General features: G+C 43.2%; 1 protein-coding gene across 1 annotated transcript in view; it reads left to right on the top strand.

The window, feature by feature from the left end:
* Positions 1–19,583, top strand: part of PHACTR1 (phosphatase and actin regulator 1) — a gene marked incomplete at its 5' end in the record, with an annotated part of 116,541 nt that overhangs the window by 48,411 nt on the left and 48,547 nt on the right. Inside the window, 2 exons of the mRNA XM_008571043.1 lie at positions 16,571–16,812; positions 18,785–18,941. Of these exons, the coding sequence (XP_008569265.1) occupies positions 16,571–16,812; positions 18,785–18,941 (399 nt within the window). The remainder of the gene's footprint in view (positions 1–16,570; positions 16,813–18,784; positions 18,942–19,583) is intronic.

Raw genomic sequence — 19,583 nt, forward strand, 5'->3', positions numbered from 1 at the left:
GGAGGCTGGAGGTCTGACACTGAGGTGTCCGCAGGGTTGGCTTCTTTAGAGGCCTCTGTCCTTGACATGTAGGTGGCCATCATCTCCCTGGGTCATCACGTGGTCTCCCCTCTGTGTGTGTCTGTCCTCATCTCCTCTTCTTAGAAGGACCCCAGTTATACTGGATTAGGGCTCACCTTAGCAGCCTTATTCTAACTTAATTACCTCTTTAAAGACTCTACCTCCAAATACAGTCACATTTGGAGGTACTGAGGGTTGGGACTTCAACATATGAGTTTGTTGGGGGAGGATGCACAGTTCAGCTCTTAACAGTGACCATGCCCAAAACGTTCCCATAGTCGTCCAGTTCACTAAGAGTAAAAAGCCAAATCCTCACCGTGGCCCAGAAGCCTGCCACGGCCTGGCTCTTACTGTCTCCCTCATTTTGTCTCCTGCCCTCTGCTTTGGACATGCCTCTCCCACCACAATGGCCTTCCTGCCATCCTCACAGGCCTTGGACATGCTAGATGCCTCCTGACAGGGGCCTTTGCACAGGCTGTCCCCGCCATCTAAACTGCTCGTCCCTCAGATATTCTCAAGGCTCCTGCCCTCAGCTTCCTCAGGTCTCTACTCAAATGTCACCTCCTCCTCAGTGAGGCTCTCCCTGACCTCCCTGTTTAAAATTGCAGCCCTCCCCCCTATTTTCCAGTCCCCCTTTATTCTTCTTGTGGCATTTTTCACCGTCTAATATTTGACATTTGCCTTCCATTTGGCTGATCGATCTTCTCACCTGATAGAACATATGGTCTGCGAGGACAGGAACTGTTTTTTTCATGGTTATATCCCAGGTGCCTAGAACAGGGCCTGGCTTGTAGGTTTGAGTGAGTGGTTGGGTGGGTGGATGGATGAATGAATGAATGGATGAATGGATGAATGAATGAATGAATGAATGAATGAATGAATGAATGAATGAATGACAGCCCCTAGTGACTGCTATGTTATTCCTTTGATTATTAGTCCACTTCCTACTGTTGGATGTTTAGGTTGCTTCTGATATTCTTTTCCACTGTTGCTCTTTAAGTTCTCACAAGACGTATGTTATGTAAATATTGAGTGATACTGGTGATCTTTAACCTTTTGCGTTAATGTCTTTAACCTGTTATGTTTCCCTTATTCTAAACATTTGAACTATTTCCTCTGTTTGGAATGCACTCTCTTCCATTCTCTCCTCTACCACCCACTCCAACTTCTTTTGCAAAGAAAAATTTTACTTATTCTTCAAGATTTTGTTCAAATACCAAGTCCTCTGTGATCCCTTCTGGGATTCTCATACAGCACTCTGCCCTCCTTTGGGCAGATTTACATCACATTACGTGTTTCTCTGTCTGTTCTCTCTTGAATATGAGCAGGAACCATCCTTGTCTTCCCACTTGCTGTGGTTTGAATGTGTCCCCTCCAAACCTCAGGTGTTGAAATTTAATGGCCAATGTGATAGTGTTCACGGGTGGAGCCTTTAAAAGATGATGAGGCCATGAGGGCCCTTCCTTTGTGAATGGGATTAAGGCCTTTATAAAAGACACTTCATGAAGCCTTTAGTTCTCTCGCCCTTCCAGCTTCTGCCACATGGGGTCATAGCGTTTCTCCCCTCCAGAGGATGTGGCCCTCACCAGCCAACGCTACGTGCTGGTGCCTTGATCTTGGACTTTCCAGCCTCCAGAACTATAAGAAAATATGTTTCTGTTCTATGTAAATTACCCAGTCTCAGGTATTTTGTTATAGCAGAACAAAGACACCACTCTACCCTCGGCTCATTGTAGCACCTGCCACGTAGGAACTATTCTGAAAACGTTTGAGTGGGTTTCATAAAAAGTTATTCTGATCTTTGAAATAGAAAGGGATTTTAATTTATTATTACAATGTTTTGTTATAAACGCCCTTAATTATAGAAACAAGCTTTAGCTGGTGTAAAACTACACAGCCACACCAGTTGTCAAGTAAGGCAAATCATAACTGAAGCCAAAATGTTTCATTATTTTAGCTATACTAAGTTTCCATTTATATTGCCAGAGTTAGGACTCAGACTCTTCAAACCCATCGTACAGACTGGGTCCCCAGACCCCTTACACACCAGGCTGGGTCCCCAGACCCCTCACACGCAGGTCCATGCTAGGTAATTGGAAAAGATTCCAGAAGCTGTTGGCAGACAACTTGAGCTCAGTCCTCAGCAGTGACAGCAGCAGCTTACAGGTTCAGTAGCTTACAGGTCCAGTGGTGGTTGTGGCCTCGCAGGGGGTCCTGGGGGCACTAGCAGCTGCTGCTGGAGGCTGTTCCTGTGAGTGTCACCAGGACCCTCCATGAGGCCACCACTACGGCCAGACCTGTAAGCTGCTGCTGCCGCTGCTGAGGACTGACCTCATGTCACCTGCCAACAGCTCCTGGGATCTTTTCCAATTACCTAGCATGGACCTGCATGTGAGGGATCTGGGGACCCAGCCTGTACAGTGGGTTTGAAGGATCTGAGCCCTAACCCAACAGCTGGGGATACACTCCCAATTCCCCTGTTGAGCTGTTCCTGTTCTGTTTCATTTGTTTTTGCAGATATTAGAAGCAAGGTAAAAAGTTCCTCCTTTAAAGTTAAACCTGTATCTTTGCTTGTCACATCAAGTAATATCAAACTAGAGCTCAAGATACTATAATTTTGGTTATGAACTTTAGCCGTTGAAGTACATCGTCCCTTTGCTTAATTCTCCTCAAGCAAATCCACCATAAGTGATAAAACAGGGGTAAATGATTATCCTCAGCTCTTCCAGCAGATCGCTGAGGTGTAGGGTCTCATATTGGATGGCCCTGCTATGTTCAGTATCCTTGGGCTAGAACTGAAAGTTAACTGTCTGGATTTTATACTAAGTCCTGTAGGATAGGAACAACCAGGTAAGGCAGAGAAGGAAATAAGGGCCCATCCTCGGCAGTTTAGAGGAAGGAGTGTGTTAGACCAGGCACGTTCACAGAGAAAGAGAAATTGAAATCGCTAAATTTGAACTAAAAAGGCAAAATATTAATGACTTATTACTATTATCATTTATGCATATCAATAGTCAATTTAATGATGCTTTATTTTCACCCATTGGGTTTTGGTTTAGGGAATTTTAAGTAGCATACATATAGTTCTAGTGAGATAAATTTACTACATATGGATTTTAAAAACGAACAAATAAGTCCATTTCTAATTTTTCATCAACCTATTCCTATGCCCAAGTCGCTCAGCAAATAGATCAGGAAGCTCTGACGCTTGCCAGGAGAAAATTGAAAATTTCAGGCAGTCACTGACTTGTGAACCTTGAGTGGAAACAGGCCCTGCATAAAGAAAGGCAGCACCTGTGTTTGCTCAGCAGCCAGGAGCTCTATCAGCAGTTCTTTACTAAGTAACTTTTCTGGACCAGGCTCTGTGCTCGGCACTGAGGATACAGCTAGTGGACAAAATACAGAGGGTGGCTGCCCTCAGTGGAGCTCAGAACCTGCTGGGAGCATATACTGGGCAAGCGAGTGCCAGGGAGGGTATAGGGTGGGAGGAGAGTGTAAAACAGGAGGATCAGCTGGTCTGTGGGGCTCAGGGTGGCCTTCTCTGGAGAGTTGCATTTAAACTGAAAGCCAAGAGAGAGGAATAACCAGATGAAGGAGGAGGGAATGAGAACATTCTAGGCAAATTAGAGGAAGGAGTGAAGTACTATCTCCAAATGGGCGAATGAGATTTTTAATAAGAAAAGGAAGGAAGTTGGCAGTTATTCTCCAGGTTTTTAGAAGCCTGATCATAGAGAATGAGAGTAATGACAGAAGATTGCAATTGGACATAAGAACGTAAGAACCACTGGAGAGGCCACAGGAGATCTTGAAGACATCAGGCCAACAGCAGTCGCAAATGGTTTACTTGTGTATTTACATTAAGAAAAACCTGCAGGTTGGATCATCTGCTGGGTACCTGTCTGACTCCATACTCCACCGTAGAGGTATTGAAGTAGGCATTTAAGTATTTTTTTCCCCATCAGTTCCCAGCTTGAATACGTTAACTGTAATGCGAAAGCTTTAAGAAGTAGAATTGCTTTACCTCTGCAAGGAAATTAGATGTGCATCTGTGTTAACATGGATAGGCAGACCAACAATGGTCAACCAGACCCAGGAGGGCTTCCAGAACCTTCTTGAACTCTTAGCAACACCTGTTGAGCAGTGCGTGCCAAGCGTCGTGATAGACACACAATAACAGAACAGTCTTTCCTTTAAAATAATAATACTGGTCAATTTAGGTATGCACATAGCTTATTACTTGCTTATAATGTCCCGCTTTTTATATTTATGAATTAGCTAGGGGTGAAAGTATTAATTGTCAAGAATATTGAAAAAGGAATAATTTTTACACTGGACAGAAGAAATTTAAATAGCCCAAAAAATCCCTTCAGTCCCTAAAATTCTATTATCCCATGGTTATTTTCAAGCCTTTTAAAGAGCATGCTACAATTTATAATCCTAGGATAAATACATTTCATGGTGACAGTTACTTTTCTTCATGTTGCTTCAAGGATCACAAGAAATTCTAAAGAATTTCTTGATCCTGAACTAGACGATTCTCAGGGTTTTAGTTTCTAAGGTAATCATTGCCTTGGCTTCCTTTTACAGTGTTTCACCTGCAAATCAGTGTGGTCTGTGATCATAAGCAGATGTGAATCTTGCCCTAGTATGAATGAAACTCTGAATACTTAAGTGTTATTTGCTTGTGAAGTGGCACTGATTTCAAGTTCAGTGACTTGTTTATCATACAGTAAATGGCATACATTTTTAAATGAAACTCGTTTCTAGAGAAAGCTTCTCTTATAGTGAAGACCATCTCTTCAAAATCTCGTGCAATTCTGGTTAGACATTTGTTCCCGCCTCTTGGAAGACAGAGTTATCAGCTTTTTACTTTAGGTCAGTTCTTTGATTTTAAAGCATATATTTATCATCTTTAAGTGGCTGCACATATTGTTTTTTGGTTTTAGCTGCTATTCTAAGTGGCATGATATGATTTCGGTGCAAAGTAATATTGTGAGCCAGACCCAATCTCCCCTGCAAAGTTGGCAAGCAAATTGGTTAGAAGAAAGTTTAAATGAGACTGTACAAACCATTAACATCTTTTGAAGTCTTATAAACAAGGAAGTGTATTTTCAAAAGAGAGAATCTGCTTCTGAATTCCTATGTGTACTTCAGCAGAAACCCTGTCCTTCCCCAATGCATAAATATTGATGCTTTGATCTTCTTGGAAACCATTGTCCAGAAAGATTTTGCAGGTCAAAAAATATGAAGACGCTAAAGGAAGTGTTTTAACAGGTTATTGGAGAATATCCATAATGACTAGTTTATGATAAAGTGCCAGTGTTTAAATGCATCTCTAGTCAAAACAGCAACTACCAACATTGATGTTTATGAAGCACATGGTACCAGCATTGTCCTCTGATCTGGCAGCTGCCTATGAGATGGGCAGGTGGATTGCTCTGTTTAACAGATGAGGAACCAATGACCAAGAGGCACAGCTAGTGAATGGCCCAGTTGGGACTTCAACAGAGTCCTCCTTTATCTGTGTCCTGCCCTTCTGGTACCACCAAGCCAAGCATGACCTACGACATTCGCAGACACATAGGGACAAAGTCAGGTAGAAAAGCCACTGTTTGGTTTCTCCAAGAGAAATGGAGAATACTGGGAGGAGCGGGCTGGTCAGACTCTGTATGTCTTATATGTTTCATTCACCACATCGCAACCCCAGACAGTGTTTCAGAAATGTGGGTCGTTATTCCTTGGAAGGACAGAGAAAGGGTTGTGAAGGAATTAATTTAAATCCATTACCACTGCTGGGAAAAAAAGAAACCCAAAATACATTCTCTACTCAGGAAGGCCCAGTACCCTAGTTTATATATAGAATGGCATAGTTTCCTGCTGACTGAAGTCCAACAAAAAAACAAAAGCTCTAATGTTGCATTTCTTATCTTAGAAGGCTAATCTTAGGCCATGATAAACCACACAATGTGTGCCCGCTTTCTTAAAACAAAGCTGATTAACTGTTTTTTTGGGCTTCAGTGGTTATTTCTGTCGTTTTTCAGTCTCAGGCATTGCAGTCTGCAGCATAATTTCTCACACATTTTTGGTGTCCAAGAAGAAAACGGCTGATTGTTCTCTCTCCCCTCTGAAAACTCTTCCTAACTCGTGCAGACAACATTACAAAAGCTGTTCGTGTTGAAATTTAATTTCATTTTCACTGTCATATTTGCAGATAATAAATTTTCTCTGTCCTTCAAGAAGATTAATGTCTCTTTTTTCTTAACAATCAATGCACTTGAAATCAGATGCCAGAAAACAGTATCCCTTTATTACACATTTTTCTTTCGAAATGATAGTAGTTTCTGAGTATTTTTAAGGAAGATTAGAATTTAAAAGAGACAGTGAGTTTTTTAGTTTCACAACCTGGCCCTGAATCTCTACAAACATTTCAAAAGTGTGTCACCCATGGGTGAGTGAGAGCGCTTCTCTGCTCAGCAGCCTGTTAACCATGCAATGCAGATAAAGTGATGATTTTAAAGTCTCTTGAGAAGGGAGTTACTGTTTTAATGACCCTGACTTGTTGTAGATGTCTTGGCATTTCGTTTTTTTAAGAATTATTAAAAATAGGGTCTGTGTCTTAAACTCACCCAGCAATAAACATCAATGGTAGGTCAGTCTCTTAATTTTCAAAGTCTAGAAATTCCTTAGAAACATGCGACCATTAAATGGTTTTAAAAAAAAAAAGAAAAGAAAAGTGGGGGGTAGGGAATGAGTGTCTGAAGGGTGCCACTGTGTTTTCAATCTGTGTGTCTCCTACTTGGTTCAGCAGAGTCAAAGAAGAGAGCTGAGTTTTCCAGAAAGAATACTCATTCAATGTCATTCTTGGTGCAGGCAGGACCGAGGGGAGAGAATAAAGCTTTTCGCTTTCCTCATATGTCATAGGGACAGAATGAAATATAACAGAGTTTTAAACGTGTCTTTTACCAACTTGAGACTGGCATTTTACTCTCAAGCTTCCAAATCCTTCTATTTTTAGTGTTTCTCTTGTAAATAGCAAGCCTCCTGTTGTAGGTAACTTCTGGTCATTCTTTGCTGTTCATTCATTTTCATTAAGGGAGATATTGAGGTTGTTTCATCCTCTGGGGAGATAGAAAGGACAAAACAAAGTCCTGTCCTTGTGAGCTAACTTTTTAGTGAGGGAGACAGATGATAAACCAATAAATAGGGAATATGATATCGAGTGGGGATGAAGTCCTGAAGAAGAAAAAAGGGGAGTGGGAGGAGAGGAGGGTGATGCATTTCTGTCTTCAAGGAAATACATCATTGAAGTGGCTGCAATATACACTAAACCCGTCCCATGCCCCCTTCCTTTATTGACAATACTCCGACATCCTCAACTGGATTATCCAACTTGGTGATTATTCGCTCCTGCCTCCTGTAGCCTATTCTCTCTGCACACCTGCTCACCCCGGCCATTTGCTACTCGCAAAAAAACTTTTGTACCATCCAAGTCTAGAATTCAGACCCGCCTATGTGTTCCACAATAGGCGCTCCTCCTGGGGCTCTTCACAGCAAAATTCATAGCAAAGGAGTTGTTGGGTTGTGTGAACATCTCTTATCCTTGCTCTTCATTATAAAGATAATTATTCCATTTTTTTAAAGTTTGTGGTGTAGATTGCAGTTTATAGTCAGCAGGTAGGTCTATAAGAAAGTAAAGGGCATTGCTGGTTCTCTGGGAGAAGGCACCGTGGTAGGTGGAGAGAGAATTCACGTCCCTGCTATGATCGTAACCCAGTGATCACTTGTCCTTATCCACGAAATCAAGATAATACAACACTCTTCTTAACGCTGCAAGCTTTTGTGAAGATTAAATGAGATGATGAGCATTTACAAGTCATTCTTACAGGACCCATAAGGGACCATCTGTGTTAGTTGTTGCAGCTGTTTTGGAAGATGTCCCTGTTCCTTCATCCTGACCTGTGGAATGATCCTGGAATATCCAAGTAGTAGAGCGGAAATATTCCAAAATGGTGCTGCTGTCAAACATCTGTGACCATCACGGAATGCTCCTTGGTTTCTGTATGTTCATTCCTATTACATTTGTCAGGAAAACTACATTATTTGGAGCTACCTAGATAGTGGGTAACAGAAGCTTATCTCCAACCCCCCAGCCCCAGAGAATAAGACCTTTGGTGTTTGTTGAAATGTATTATAGAATGTTAGTATAAGAGGAAATCTTCTAGATGTCATCTAACCCAACGACCGCACCTTACAAAGCAACCTAACTCTGACCAGTCTTAACTGAACTGGACTGACAGTGTGTGAGTGTAGAATTGGAAAATGTAATAGGCTTAAGCTCTCTCTGTTATATCTTCTGTGCACACACAGTCCCGGGATGGAAGGCACAGGGTACCATCGTGTTCTTCCTTGCATGGATCTCTGTGCCTGAGCTCTTTGGATTGTCCTCTTAGGAAAGAGAACTCTAGATCACTGTTTCTAAAAACCTTAATTCTCCTTTCACAAGGATACCTACCCTACAACAGCAAGACTCAAGGGTAAGGGATAATTATTTTAGTGAATTAAATGATGGCGAATGTAATATGGTGTAATATGGTATGGGACTTCAATCCAAATATTTGATTGACTTTCCATCAGTTCCAAAAATATGCATATTGATGAGGCTGGGATGTGAAGACAATTAATAATCAGACTCTGTCTTTGAGAGGTTCATAGTTGTTGACCTAAAAAGAAACTGAGGCCAAATACACATAGCAAGAACTTATTGAGCCAATATGACAGGTGCAACTGGGGAGACCCATAAATCAGGTAGCCCTGAAAAATATGTTCCAAGGAGGGCCAGCAGAGTTTAGAATTTTATAATCACAAGAAGGTGGATGGGTCAGAGGAGCGAGAGAATGACAGCCCCACCTGATTACTTCATCAGGTTTTCTGTTGGCTGTACGTGACATATAGATTTGGGATTCTTACTAGGTTACATCCTACAAGCAGGGATCTAGGGTAAGGATAATAAGTATTCTAGGTTATTTTATGGCTTTCTTCCACCATTATGGCTGCTTCTGAGTAACATGGTCTTATGATGACATTTTTCAGGTCAGATGTATATGATTACTGACTTGTCCCAGATTTCCCAAGGCTCTGTAATTTAGCTGACCTGGTCAGAGCAGATTCTTTTGGTTATCACAGTCTATAGGAGTGGGGGTGGAGGAGTTGCTTGGCCATGTAATTATAACATAATGTGATAGATGCTGTAACAGAGGTCAGAGCAGAAGCTGTGGAAGTGCAAATAAGGGACTGGTTTCCATTGGAAAAATCAGAAAAGGCTTCTCAAAAGAAATGATATTTGAGCTGTTCCTGAAGAATAGGTAGGATGCTCCAGGCCAAACTCTGGGGAGAGAGTTCTGAGGCAGAGCGTAGGCAGGAGCAGAGAGGGAGGCAAGGAAGTCCACAACATGCTGGGGCAGACACTAGGAATGTGATTTAAAAAAAAAAAAAAAAAAGTAGATGAAATTGAAAGGGATTGGGGGTCAGATTGTGCAGCACTTCCCAGTCCACGCCAAAGAGGGTGGAGTTCACCCAGTTTACAGTGAGGCCTTTCAAAGCTCTTTCAGTTGGGAGAATTGCATGATCAGACCTGTTTGACAGCAGTGTAGAGGATGGGCTCGGTGTAGAGTGAGCGTGATGAGAAGAGGTTCCGGAAGAAGAGTAAGGTTCGGAATCTCACTGCGGGGGGCATGGCTTCTGCACAGGCAGCAGTATAGTGACATCTGTAAGAGACCAAGTCCTGTAGTCTGACTGTCCGAGTACGATATTGCTGGCACCCCTCTAGCTTGGAGTTTTTTCCTCTCAAAAATGGGGAAATCACAGTAGTACCTGTCTCCTAGGGTTGTTGCGAGGCTTAAATGAGTCGATACATGGCACGGTGTGAGCACTTAATGTTAAATTTTATCATCTGCAGTAACCCAGTAAGAATTAACAGAGGTGCCACCTAGGAGGTTAGGATGAGATGCTGTATGTTTCCCTACGGTTTCAGTAGCTACAGGAAGAACGGTGGTGAGCACAACCCAGGAGCAGTGAAGTCCATTTGAATTCGAAGCAAACTTAATGCTTAATGCCAAAGAGTTTTGAGTGAGTGGTCTGGGTCTTATCACATGAGTCAGCATTTCCTCAGGGATTTGACAGGCACTCCAGAAGATGGGGTGACTCTCAGGCCACTAGGGTGTCATTGAGTGAATCACTGATCTGAACAACATGATGAGGAAAGCTGCTCCACTCCCAAGTCTGTGTGAAGCTCCTGCATTCACAGGCCACCTGCTCGGAAACTGAAGCAAGGGCACACATAGCTTACCACATGGAACCCTAATGGCACCCAAGTGTTGACACAGTTCCCAGAATGCTAGCCTGTGACGTGGCAAGTTAGGGACCTACGCAACAGGATATGGATAATTCATTACTCAGCAAATACCACAAATGCCTGGTAATACTGAAGTCGCTTTTGAAGAGACTTGCATGGTACAACTCTGAGAATGCGGGAAGTAGCAAACTCATCGTGGGCACTCTAGGCCAGTGCTTCCCACCCCAGGGCAAATCACCTGGACGTATTTTTGTTGTCACAATTGGAGAAAGTACTACTGGCATCTAGTGGGTAGAGGTGAGAGGTGCTGCTAAATGTCCTACAATGCACAGGGCGGTCCTCAAAGCAAAGAATTGTTTGGTCCCAAATGTCAGTCAGACTGATGTTGAAAAAGCTTAGTCTAGAGCTGCCTCAGGAAGCACCCCGGGCTCCCGAGCCAGGACAGTGTGGGGCTGAGGGCTTCAGCCACACACCCCTGATATCTGCATCTAGCCCAGCTGACCGAGCCACCACTGGAAGCCCCCTGGTCTCCCCTGCAGGAATGAGAGGGGTCCCAGAGTCCTCAACCACGTCCCCCTCCTTCCTCTTTCTCCCACCCTATTTCCTTCCCTCTCCCCATCTCCCTCTCTCCCCAACTGCTCCACAACATCTTAGAATGTAAAAAATAATATTAACAAATAAATAAACTTTTTTTTTTTTTTTTGTCTTTTGTCTTTTTTCCGTGTCCGGCAACGGATCGCAACCCTCAGTGTCGCCCCCGTACCGGCTGAGGGCTTCAGCCACACACCCCTGATATCTGCATCTAGCCCAGCTGACCGAGCCACCACTGGAAGCCCCCTGGTCTCCCCTGCAGGAATGAGAGGGGTCCCAGAGTCCTCAACCACGTCCCCCTCCTTCCTCTTTCTCCCACCCTATTTCCTTCCCTCTCCCCATCTCCCTCTCTCCCCAACTGCTCCACAACATCTTAGAATGTAAAAAATAATATTAACAAATAAATAAACTTTTTTTTTTTTTTTGTCTTTTGTCTTTTTTCCGTGTCCGGCAACGGATCGCAACCCTCAGTGTTGCCCCCGCGCCTCGCTCAGCCAGTGAGCGGGAACCGGTCTGCATGTGGGATCCGAACCCTCGGGCGGGAGCGCCGTCGCGCTTCCCAAGCGGCGCACTATCCAGTGCGCCACCGGGCCGGCCCTAAATAAACTTTTAAAAATAAATAAGCTTTGTCTATAAGTGTAATATCTACATCATTGGTGGTACATAAAATGAGTTTAGGTCAACTTTTAAGTTTTAATATTTTATTAAATATACATATTTATCTATAATATAAATATTTAAAATATAAGCATAAAAATATATACTTATTTTAACACATTATAAATATATAATTAGCATATAAAACCTATGATTACAAAGATATTGTTTGCTTAAGAAGAGGCTAGTATAGTGTTTAAGTTTTTTAAAAAGGTATTGACTTAAAAATTACATTGTTTGTAATTGGACTTCGAAGATGGCATACACAAAAAATTAAGGAGGCGTGAGTGTGATCGAGTTTTAGGAAGCACTGGTTTAAATCAAGGGTCAGAAAACTTTTTCTGAAAAGAACCAGATAGTAAATATTTTATGCTCTGTTGTAACTACTCCACTCTGCTGTTTTGGTGCAAAAGCAGCCATGATGATAGGTTAACAGATGAGTCCCTTCACTGACTATTCTGAACACAGTGTCTGAGATGAATCCTATGAATCCTTTAAACTCAGTACCCCAGGGGTGGCCTGATCATGGCCAGGTGGAACACTATCACTTACCCCAGAAGGTAAGATTTAAAGTAGTTATAAAGTAATGATGGGCCGGCCCGTGGCTCACTCGGGAGAGTGCGGTGCTGATAACACCAAGGCCGCGGGTTCGGATCCCATATAGGGATGGCCGGTTTGCTCACTGGGTGAGCGTGGTGCTGACAACACCAAGTCAAGGGTTAAGATCCCCTTACCGGTCATCTTTAAAATAATAAATAAATAGAGTAATGATGACCATTTTTATACATGTCATTGACAGGGCATGATGTTTTCTCCATCTTGCAATGGGTACAGTTGGGGTTTGTATTTAATCAAAAGACATGATCTTGTAAGTGTCATGGTTCAGTTTTTGGGTACAGAATATCAAAAATGGGTTCAAATCCCAGCTCCTACCTTTACCACCTGTGTCCTTGTGGGCCTGTTAATTACCCTAAGAGCCTTAGTTTCCTGCTTCATAAAGTGGGGATAAAAGCACTTCTCCTGCAAGGTTGTTGCAAAGATGAAATGGGTACTGTATGTGGAAGTTTCTAGAACAGTTGGTGACACATTCAGTTAATTTTCCCTCTTTTCACTTTCCCTCCTTTTCTTCTCTTCCTTGGATCTTCCACATGTTTGATGAGGATGGCCTTTCTGTCATTACCTAAGCTATTATATAGGTGCCAGCCAGATCTGGGGCACCCACATTTCTACAGTGCACCATAGATGCCTCCCTGAAAATGAAAAAACAATCCATTCATTAAAACCCTTTGAATACGCTTTGTCAACTACTTGCAAATGTGCATGCACATCAGTCATTCCAGCCCACTTTTCTTTCATTCAGCAAAAAAAAAAAAGTAATTACTGAGTGTCCCCTTGGTGTCAGGCACAGGGCTAGGCACTCAATACAAACACAAATAAGTCATGGTCCCTGCTCCCAAGGAGCCTCCAGCCTTGAGCGGGTAGAGGAGGATAGTAAGCAAACAGATGCTCGCCGTTTTCACAGTTGAGGGCTCTCCTGTGAACACAGGCAAGGTGTTGCCTGAGACAGGTATTAAAAGGTAAATAGGAATCAGCAAAGTAAAAGATGGGACAGGAGCACATTGCAGGCCAGGAGCACTAAACACATAGCGCAGGTGACGAGGGATAAGATATGGAGACAGCAGTGAGAAGTGGGATGAGGCTGGCTTAATTTGGGCCAAATTGTGTAGAGTGTGGCATGTCACGCTGTGTAAACTACTGCTTGTAAGCTAATGGTTTTCATTTTTCCTTAGCAGTGAGACCTTTTATTTACAGTGAATCTTCTACTTGAGAACTCTATTACTATTATCTATTATTGTTATTATTATTGTTACTGAGATGGATGTTCTGCTAGGGGTTCCCCTTTCTGCCCAACACCGCGGGGGGTGGAGGCCCCATGTAATTAGATGCTGTTTTTAAGTGGATTTGGTTTTTTTTAATAGTACAGCTCCTAATTCCTTAACTAGATTTTTTATTTTTGTCACTCCTTAGAGCATCAGTCTGTAGACTAGACAGGCATTCAGAGTTCTAATGGGTGAGGCTACTAGATCCGAGTTTTAGAAAGTTGCTCTGACGACAGTGTGGAGAAGGGACTGGCAGTGAGCGTGCTGTGAAACCACTAGGAGGCCATTTGTATAAATAAATAAGGGTCTCACTTACGGCTGTGCCAATGGGACACTTCACACACACACCAGTCATACAAAAAAGGCATGATTATCCAGTTTTGCATTGAGGAAGCTGAGGCCCCGAGAGGGTAAATAATTTGCCCAGTGTCAAGAACAGAGTAAATGCCAAGACGTGGACTCAGGTCTGTGTCTTGGCTCCTCAGACTGAGGTCCCCTGATCACCTTTCCAGCCTCCTCCTCAGCTGACTCCTCTACCCCCCTTCTGCCTGCTCTCCTGTGGTTCCCCAAAGTTACAGAACAGATGGGTTCATCTGGGGTTTGTTTTCCTCTCAGCACCTTTCCTCACACGTAAATGGCATTCAACGGATGTTTATTAATAGAATATTTAAAAACCCTTTTGGTGGGTTCACTAGTTTCCTGGAAAACACCTAGTGACACTTCAGGAAGGTGACTGGCACGCAGAGGGCTCCAGCTGTCTCTAGAGCGCCCCCACCAGGCAGTCGCTGACCACCACGGCTGGCCCCTGTCTTACAGGTGGTAGCGTGATACCTGGTCCCTGCCTGCTAAAGTAGCTGGGGGTCCTCCATGTAATCCCACTCTGTTCAGAAGGTCTGTCATTTCCGATGTATTATCGAGGGAGAAGAAACCTCACTCAGTCTCTTATTTATCACAAGCTACCTGTGAAGCTAAGTTTCCTACCTTCCTTTGCATAGTATTTCTCCCTTCTCTGTTCTCTTGAATCAATTTGGAGCCTTCAGCCTTAAGGAACTTGTGGTTTCTGGTTTCTGACTTTTTTTTTCCCTCAAAAGATTGTTCTCACTAGACAAGAATGTCTATTGGCTGCTTTTCAACCCAGCTCCCAGCTGTCGTATCCCAGGTCTGGTTCTTTAGAGGAATGATTGCTAATTAAACTATAAAGAGGGGAGAGGAAAAGGCAGGACTAAGGCAAAATGCAAGCCAGGGAATTACATACAACGTTGCCCCTTCCTTCCCTGCTTCCCTTAATACCCAGTATGGAAATCAAGCTCAGTTGGAACGTAGTGACCATTGTTGCCTGATAGCAGGGCCACCCTGATAGCAGCCTGGGGCAGGAAGTCCCCAGTCAGTCCACCTTTCAGTCAGATATTATCTTTGTTACCCTGGAGAACATCTGTCAAGTATTCCACCTTCCTGCTCCTGTTGTCATTTGTATTAAATTAGCTGGGAAATGGGTAGGAAGATAATGAATGAAGTTCTAGCTTTCAGGAGCTGTAACACTCAAACTGCTGATGTCTAGTATGATGCTGAATTTTTGTAAGTACAGGGTTTAATCCTATTCAGTAGTTGAAGGTTTATGTTTTTGTTTTTTTAGTTGATTTAGTTCATTGCCTTGAACATCATAGCTCATCGTGTGTTAACTGGATTTTCCATTTGTGTCGTGGAAGAGTTATGGGAAAAATACAAAGAGATAAACAGCTCTTTGGGAACAATGGAAGGAAGAAAGTTAATTGAATTTAAATTAGACATAGCAATAATTTAAAGCATAATTGAAAGCTTCCAAGGAGATACAAGCATTCATATATCATAAGTAAGATTTTCCTTGGATAAAATATTCAAATGTAAAACTTACTGATATATATAGTATAACCTCACTCTACATTTTCTTATGAGTATCAGACACTTCGGGATGGGAAAATGCATTGAGTTTCCAGTGTTTAGAAATTCCTTAAATGAAAGAGATAAATTCCACTTCCAGTTAACCTAAAAAAGAATTACAGAATTTAACTCTGTGTTTCTGGCTCCATAGTCTCATTACTCTTGCTGGACTTCAAGCAGAGCCTGTCATGAAAAGAATTCTGAATTGCTATAGGATCCTCAGATGGACTCTGTTAAAAAAGTAACAGGCTTATTTTTGATGATATGCATTTTTTATTTTCTAACAATGAACACGTATAGCTTTTTTCTTTTTAATTCAAAAACATATTTGATCCAAGTTGACTCAACTTAAGAGGTAGAACCAAGAACAGTTGTCGTTACTGTTTCTTAGAAAACTGACCCACAGAAACAACCAGACTGGCCTTGCCTGTGGCTCTGCACTGAGGCTGTGACACTAGCTGTGGAGAGAACTTTCTCTAGGTCATCCCTGACAGTGTCCACCCTGATGTTTCTGCATCGGTCTCCAGGCTTCTGTCCATCCTGCCTCTTCTCTTTCTTTGAGTCTCTCCCATCCTCACTTCCTACCAGGCACCCTATATACCTCTTGAAAGCTAGAACATTCATTATCTTCCTATCCTGGATCTTGAGCTTCACCGTCAAATTAATCCTGTCCCCCTTCTCTGAGACATGGGGTTACAAATGAACCTTCCTTTGGCCTTTGGATATATTGATCTTAACTAGAAAAATTGGTGGAATTATAATTCTTTTTTTAATTTTTATTTTTCTAATTGTAAGTACACATAACATTTATTGTGTTAACCATTGTAGAGTGTAGAGTTCAGTGGCATTAAGTATGTTCACATCATAGTGCAACCACCACCACCATCCATCCGCAGGGAGTTAGAATTCTTATTTCCTATTCTATGTCATTACCACCATCAGGAAACTCCGCTATCCTAAAATGATTCTCTGTAAGATGAGAAATGGGACTTTAATTGTCTGGTAGATCCTCTGTCTCTTAGGACAGGACAACTGAGTTTTAAAACGGGTCTGATGCATATATATGATGGGTTAGCCAAAATGAATTTCCTCTTTCCTCCTTCTCTTTCAACAGCTCCGAGCAGCGGGTCCCCTGTTCCACTTCTTACCACAGCTCTGGTTTGCACTCGGGTGACGGTGTCACAAAAGCAGGACCTCTGGGCCTTCCGGAAATAAGACAAGTGCCAACTGTTGTGATTGAATGTGATGACAATAAAGAAAACGTGCCTCATGAGTCAGACTACGAAGACTCTTCTTGCCTATACACGAGAGAAGAGGAAGAGGAGGATGAAGATGATGACAGCTCCTTGTACACCAGTATGTCACCCACACTCTGCCCTGGGGGAGGGGCAGCACGACACGTGGGCAGACAGCTGCCCTGGGTGCCCAACAGTCTGGCTGTAATCCAGGGTCTGGTGTTACTGACCTGGGTCATGGGGCAGCTCAGCTCAGCTCACCTCCTGGGGCCTCGGTTTCTTCATCAGGAAGATGGGAGGATAAATGTCCTCTGAATGTCTTCATAGCTCTGAACATTGCCACACCTGCTGCCACTCCTACCCCCTTAGATGGCTCTTACTCACTTCCCTTGGGAGGCAACCCTCTTCCCTAAAAAAAAAAAAAACCTCAAAATTCTGTTCTTCTCTAGAAAACACTAAGAAGATACTAATCATTTCTATGCAATAAATTCATTTTTAAGCATACCTCAGCAACTTCAGAAGGCTTGAATTTAAATTTCTTATTTAAAACCTTTAAAATAAAAAATTTAAAAAACTTTTAAAATATGCTAAGAGGCAAGAAAAGAAATAAAGTCAAGTTTGCAATCTATCACTCTGGCCATGAGTAATAAATTTTAGTTAGGTGAGTATAGCCCAATATTGGGTCAACTTTTTAATAAGTGAGTTTATCATAATAGCAAGCATTTATTGGATGTATCCTGTGTGCCTGACAACATGCTGAGATTTTGTTCTCTTATTGACATCCTACAACAACCCTGTGGCATCGATGTGATTACCCTCATTTTCCAGATAAGGGAAGAAACTGGAGAAGTGAGGAACCACCCCAGGCCTCACATCTGTTGGGAGGCAGCACTGGGATCAGATGTCAGCTCGGTCAGATTCCAGAGCCCATGTTCCAAAACCAGTGGAGGAGGAAAGAAGAACAGCACTACTAAATAAATTCCAAAGAAATCCCCAAACTTGCTGCTTGCTGCTACCTTCTTCCTGCTCTGTATTTACCAGGCTTCAGGTAGCTAGCTAAATTTGAGACCTGGAAAGAGTACTGGTGAGCCATGAAATGTTCAGTCATGTAGAGGAGAGAACTGCAGGGGGCAGCCAAAGACCTAAATGATCCCTGAATGGAAGGAGCAGCTGCTCAGCCTGGCTGTCTTGTGCCCAGAGATTCCTATCAGAGTTTCTCAACCTGGGCACTCTTGACATGTGGAGACATAATTTTCTGTGATGGGAGCTGTCCTGTGCACTGTAGGATGTTTAGCAGCACGCCTGGTCTGCCCGCTAGATGCCAGTAGCGCCTCCCCCTGCTATCCCAGTTTTGACAACCAAAACTGCCTCTAGACTTTGCCAAGTGTCCCCTGGGAAGCAAAATCACCCCTGGCAGAGAACCACGGGTTTATACCAGATATAAGGAAGCCCTGCCCTGGCTGCTCAGAATCCCTTATGTTAAAAAGAAAAAGCAATCCCAGAGTATTGCCTATGTTAAAGACCTCACCTCCACTCCCACCCCAAACTAGCCCCTCTTAGTCCGCACAGTCACATTTTCCTGCACTTCCTCCCAGCTCCTGTGTAGCTGAGCTCTTCTGTCTCCTGAGGTTCCCTGGCTTCTCCATCACCAGTGAGCCTTTGCAAATGCAGATTCCCACCAGCCTGCTGCCTGCTCAAATCTCAACTCCATTCAGCTTCCAGCTCCTCATTCTCCAGGAAGCTTTCCCTGGTTACTGAACGCTCTCTGCCGTCTCCCCTTGGCAGACTGTCTGTCACACTCCACTGCGGGTCCTGCGCTCCTTTGTGATGCTGCCCACATGCTGGGAGCTCCTGGAGAGCAGAGATCCAGTCACTGGCTCCCTGTGTGCTGCCCACGTGCCGCACACAGTGCTAAGGGTATAGGGTATGTTGATGGCAGGAACTCTGCCAGCTGAGGCCTTAACCATGCTCAGGTGCTAAGCCAGCCCTTTATTGCATTCCTCCTATCTTTTACCTTATGGCCCATGGTTGACCCTTTAGGAGCCCAGGCAGGTATGTGTCAGCGTTAATTGACTCATTTCTCCCTCCTGCAGGCTCCCTGGCCATGAAGGTCTGCAGGAAGGACTCCTTAGCCATCAAACTCAGTAACAGGCCCTCCAAGCGAGAGCTGGAAGAAAAGAACATCCTTCCCAGGCAGACAGATGAGGAGAGGCTGGAGCTGAGGCAGCAGATCGGCACCAAGCTTACCAGGTAGGACAGCAGCACCCCTCTGCCCTCCTGAGAGCAGGACCACTGGTGCTGCAGAATTTAGCAGAAGTCAGTCTCCATCCCCAACTCAATCCTTGCTGTATCTTGAATAACTTACTGCAAAAAAAGCCAGTGGAGAACATCCCATTTTGCTTCCAGGGTTGCTTCTATAATCCCTCCTATGCCTTCAACTCATCCAAATTTCACTTAATTGAAGGTTCAGGGAGAAACTGAGAGGCAGGCTTCCAAATAACCACCTATAGAAAAACCACCATCATCCGGTAGAATTGAGGACCTACGTGCATATGAGTTGTGGTTGGGTTAAGCACAAAGCAATCAAATAAACACACTCTATGCTGTCCTGTTAAGTGGTTGGTAGTGATGCCTCATTACCACCCTGGAACTCTTCTTGGGTGATTGCCCTTTGTGTGTGGATATTACAGACATAGCCATAGCTTTATGTTATATTACTATATTAAACACCTATGTATGTATCTGTAACCCAAGGCATGTTTGTATGGTGGTAGGTAACATTTGTTGAACATTTTTATCTGCCAAGTAACCTTCTAAATATTTTACATTTTCTTTTTTTTTTTTTTTTTTTTTTTTTTTTTTTTTTTTTGTCTGGCAATGGATCGCAACCCT

Source organism: Galeopterus variegatus, unplaced genomic scaffold, assembly GCF_000696425.1.
Source record: "Galeopterus variegatus unplaced genomic scaffold, G_variegatus-3.0.2 Scaffold656, whole genome shotgun sequence".
In the NCBI taxonomy this organism is placed as follows: domain Eukaryota; kingdom Metazoa; phylum Chordata; class Mammalia; order Dermoptera; family Cynocephalidae; genus Galeopterus; species Galeopterus variegatus.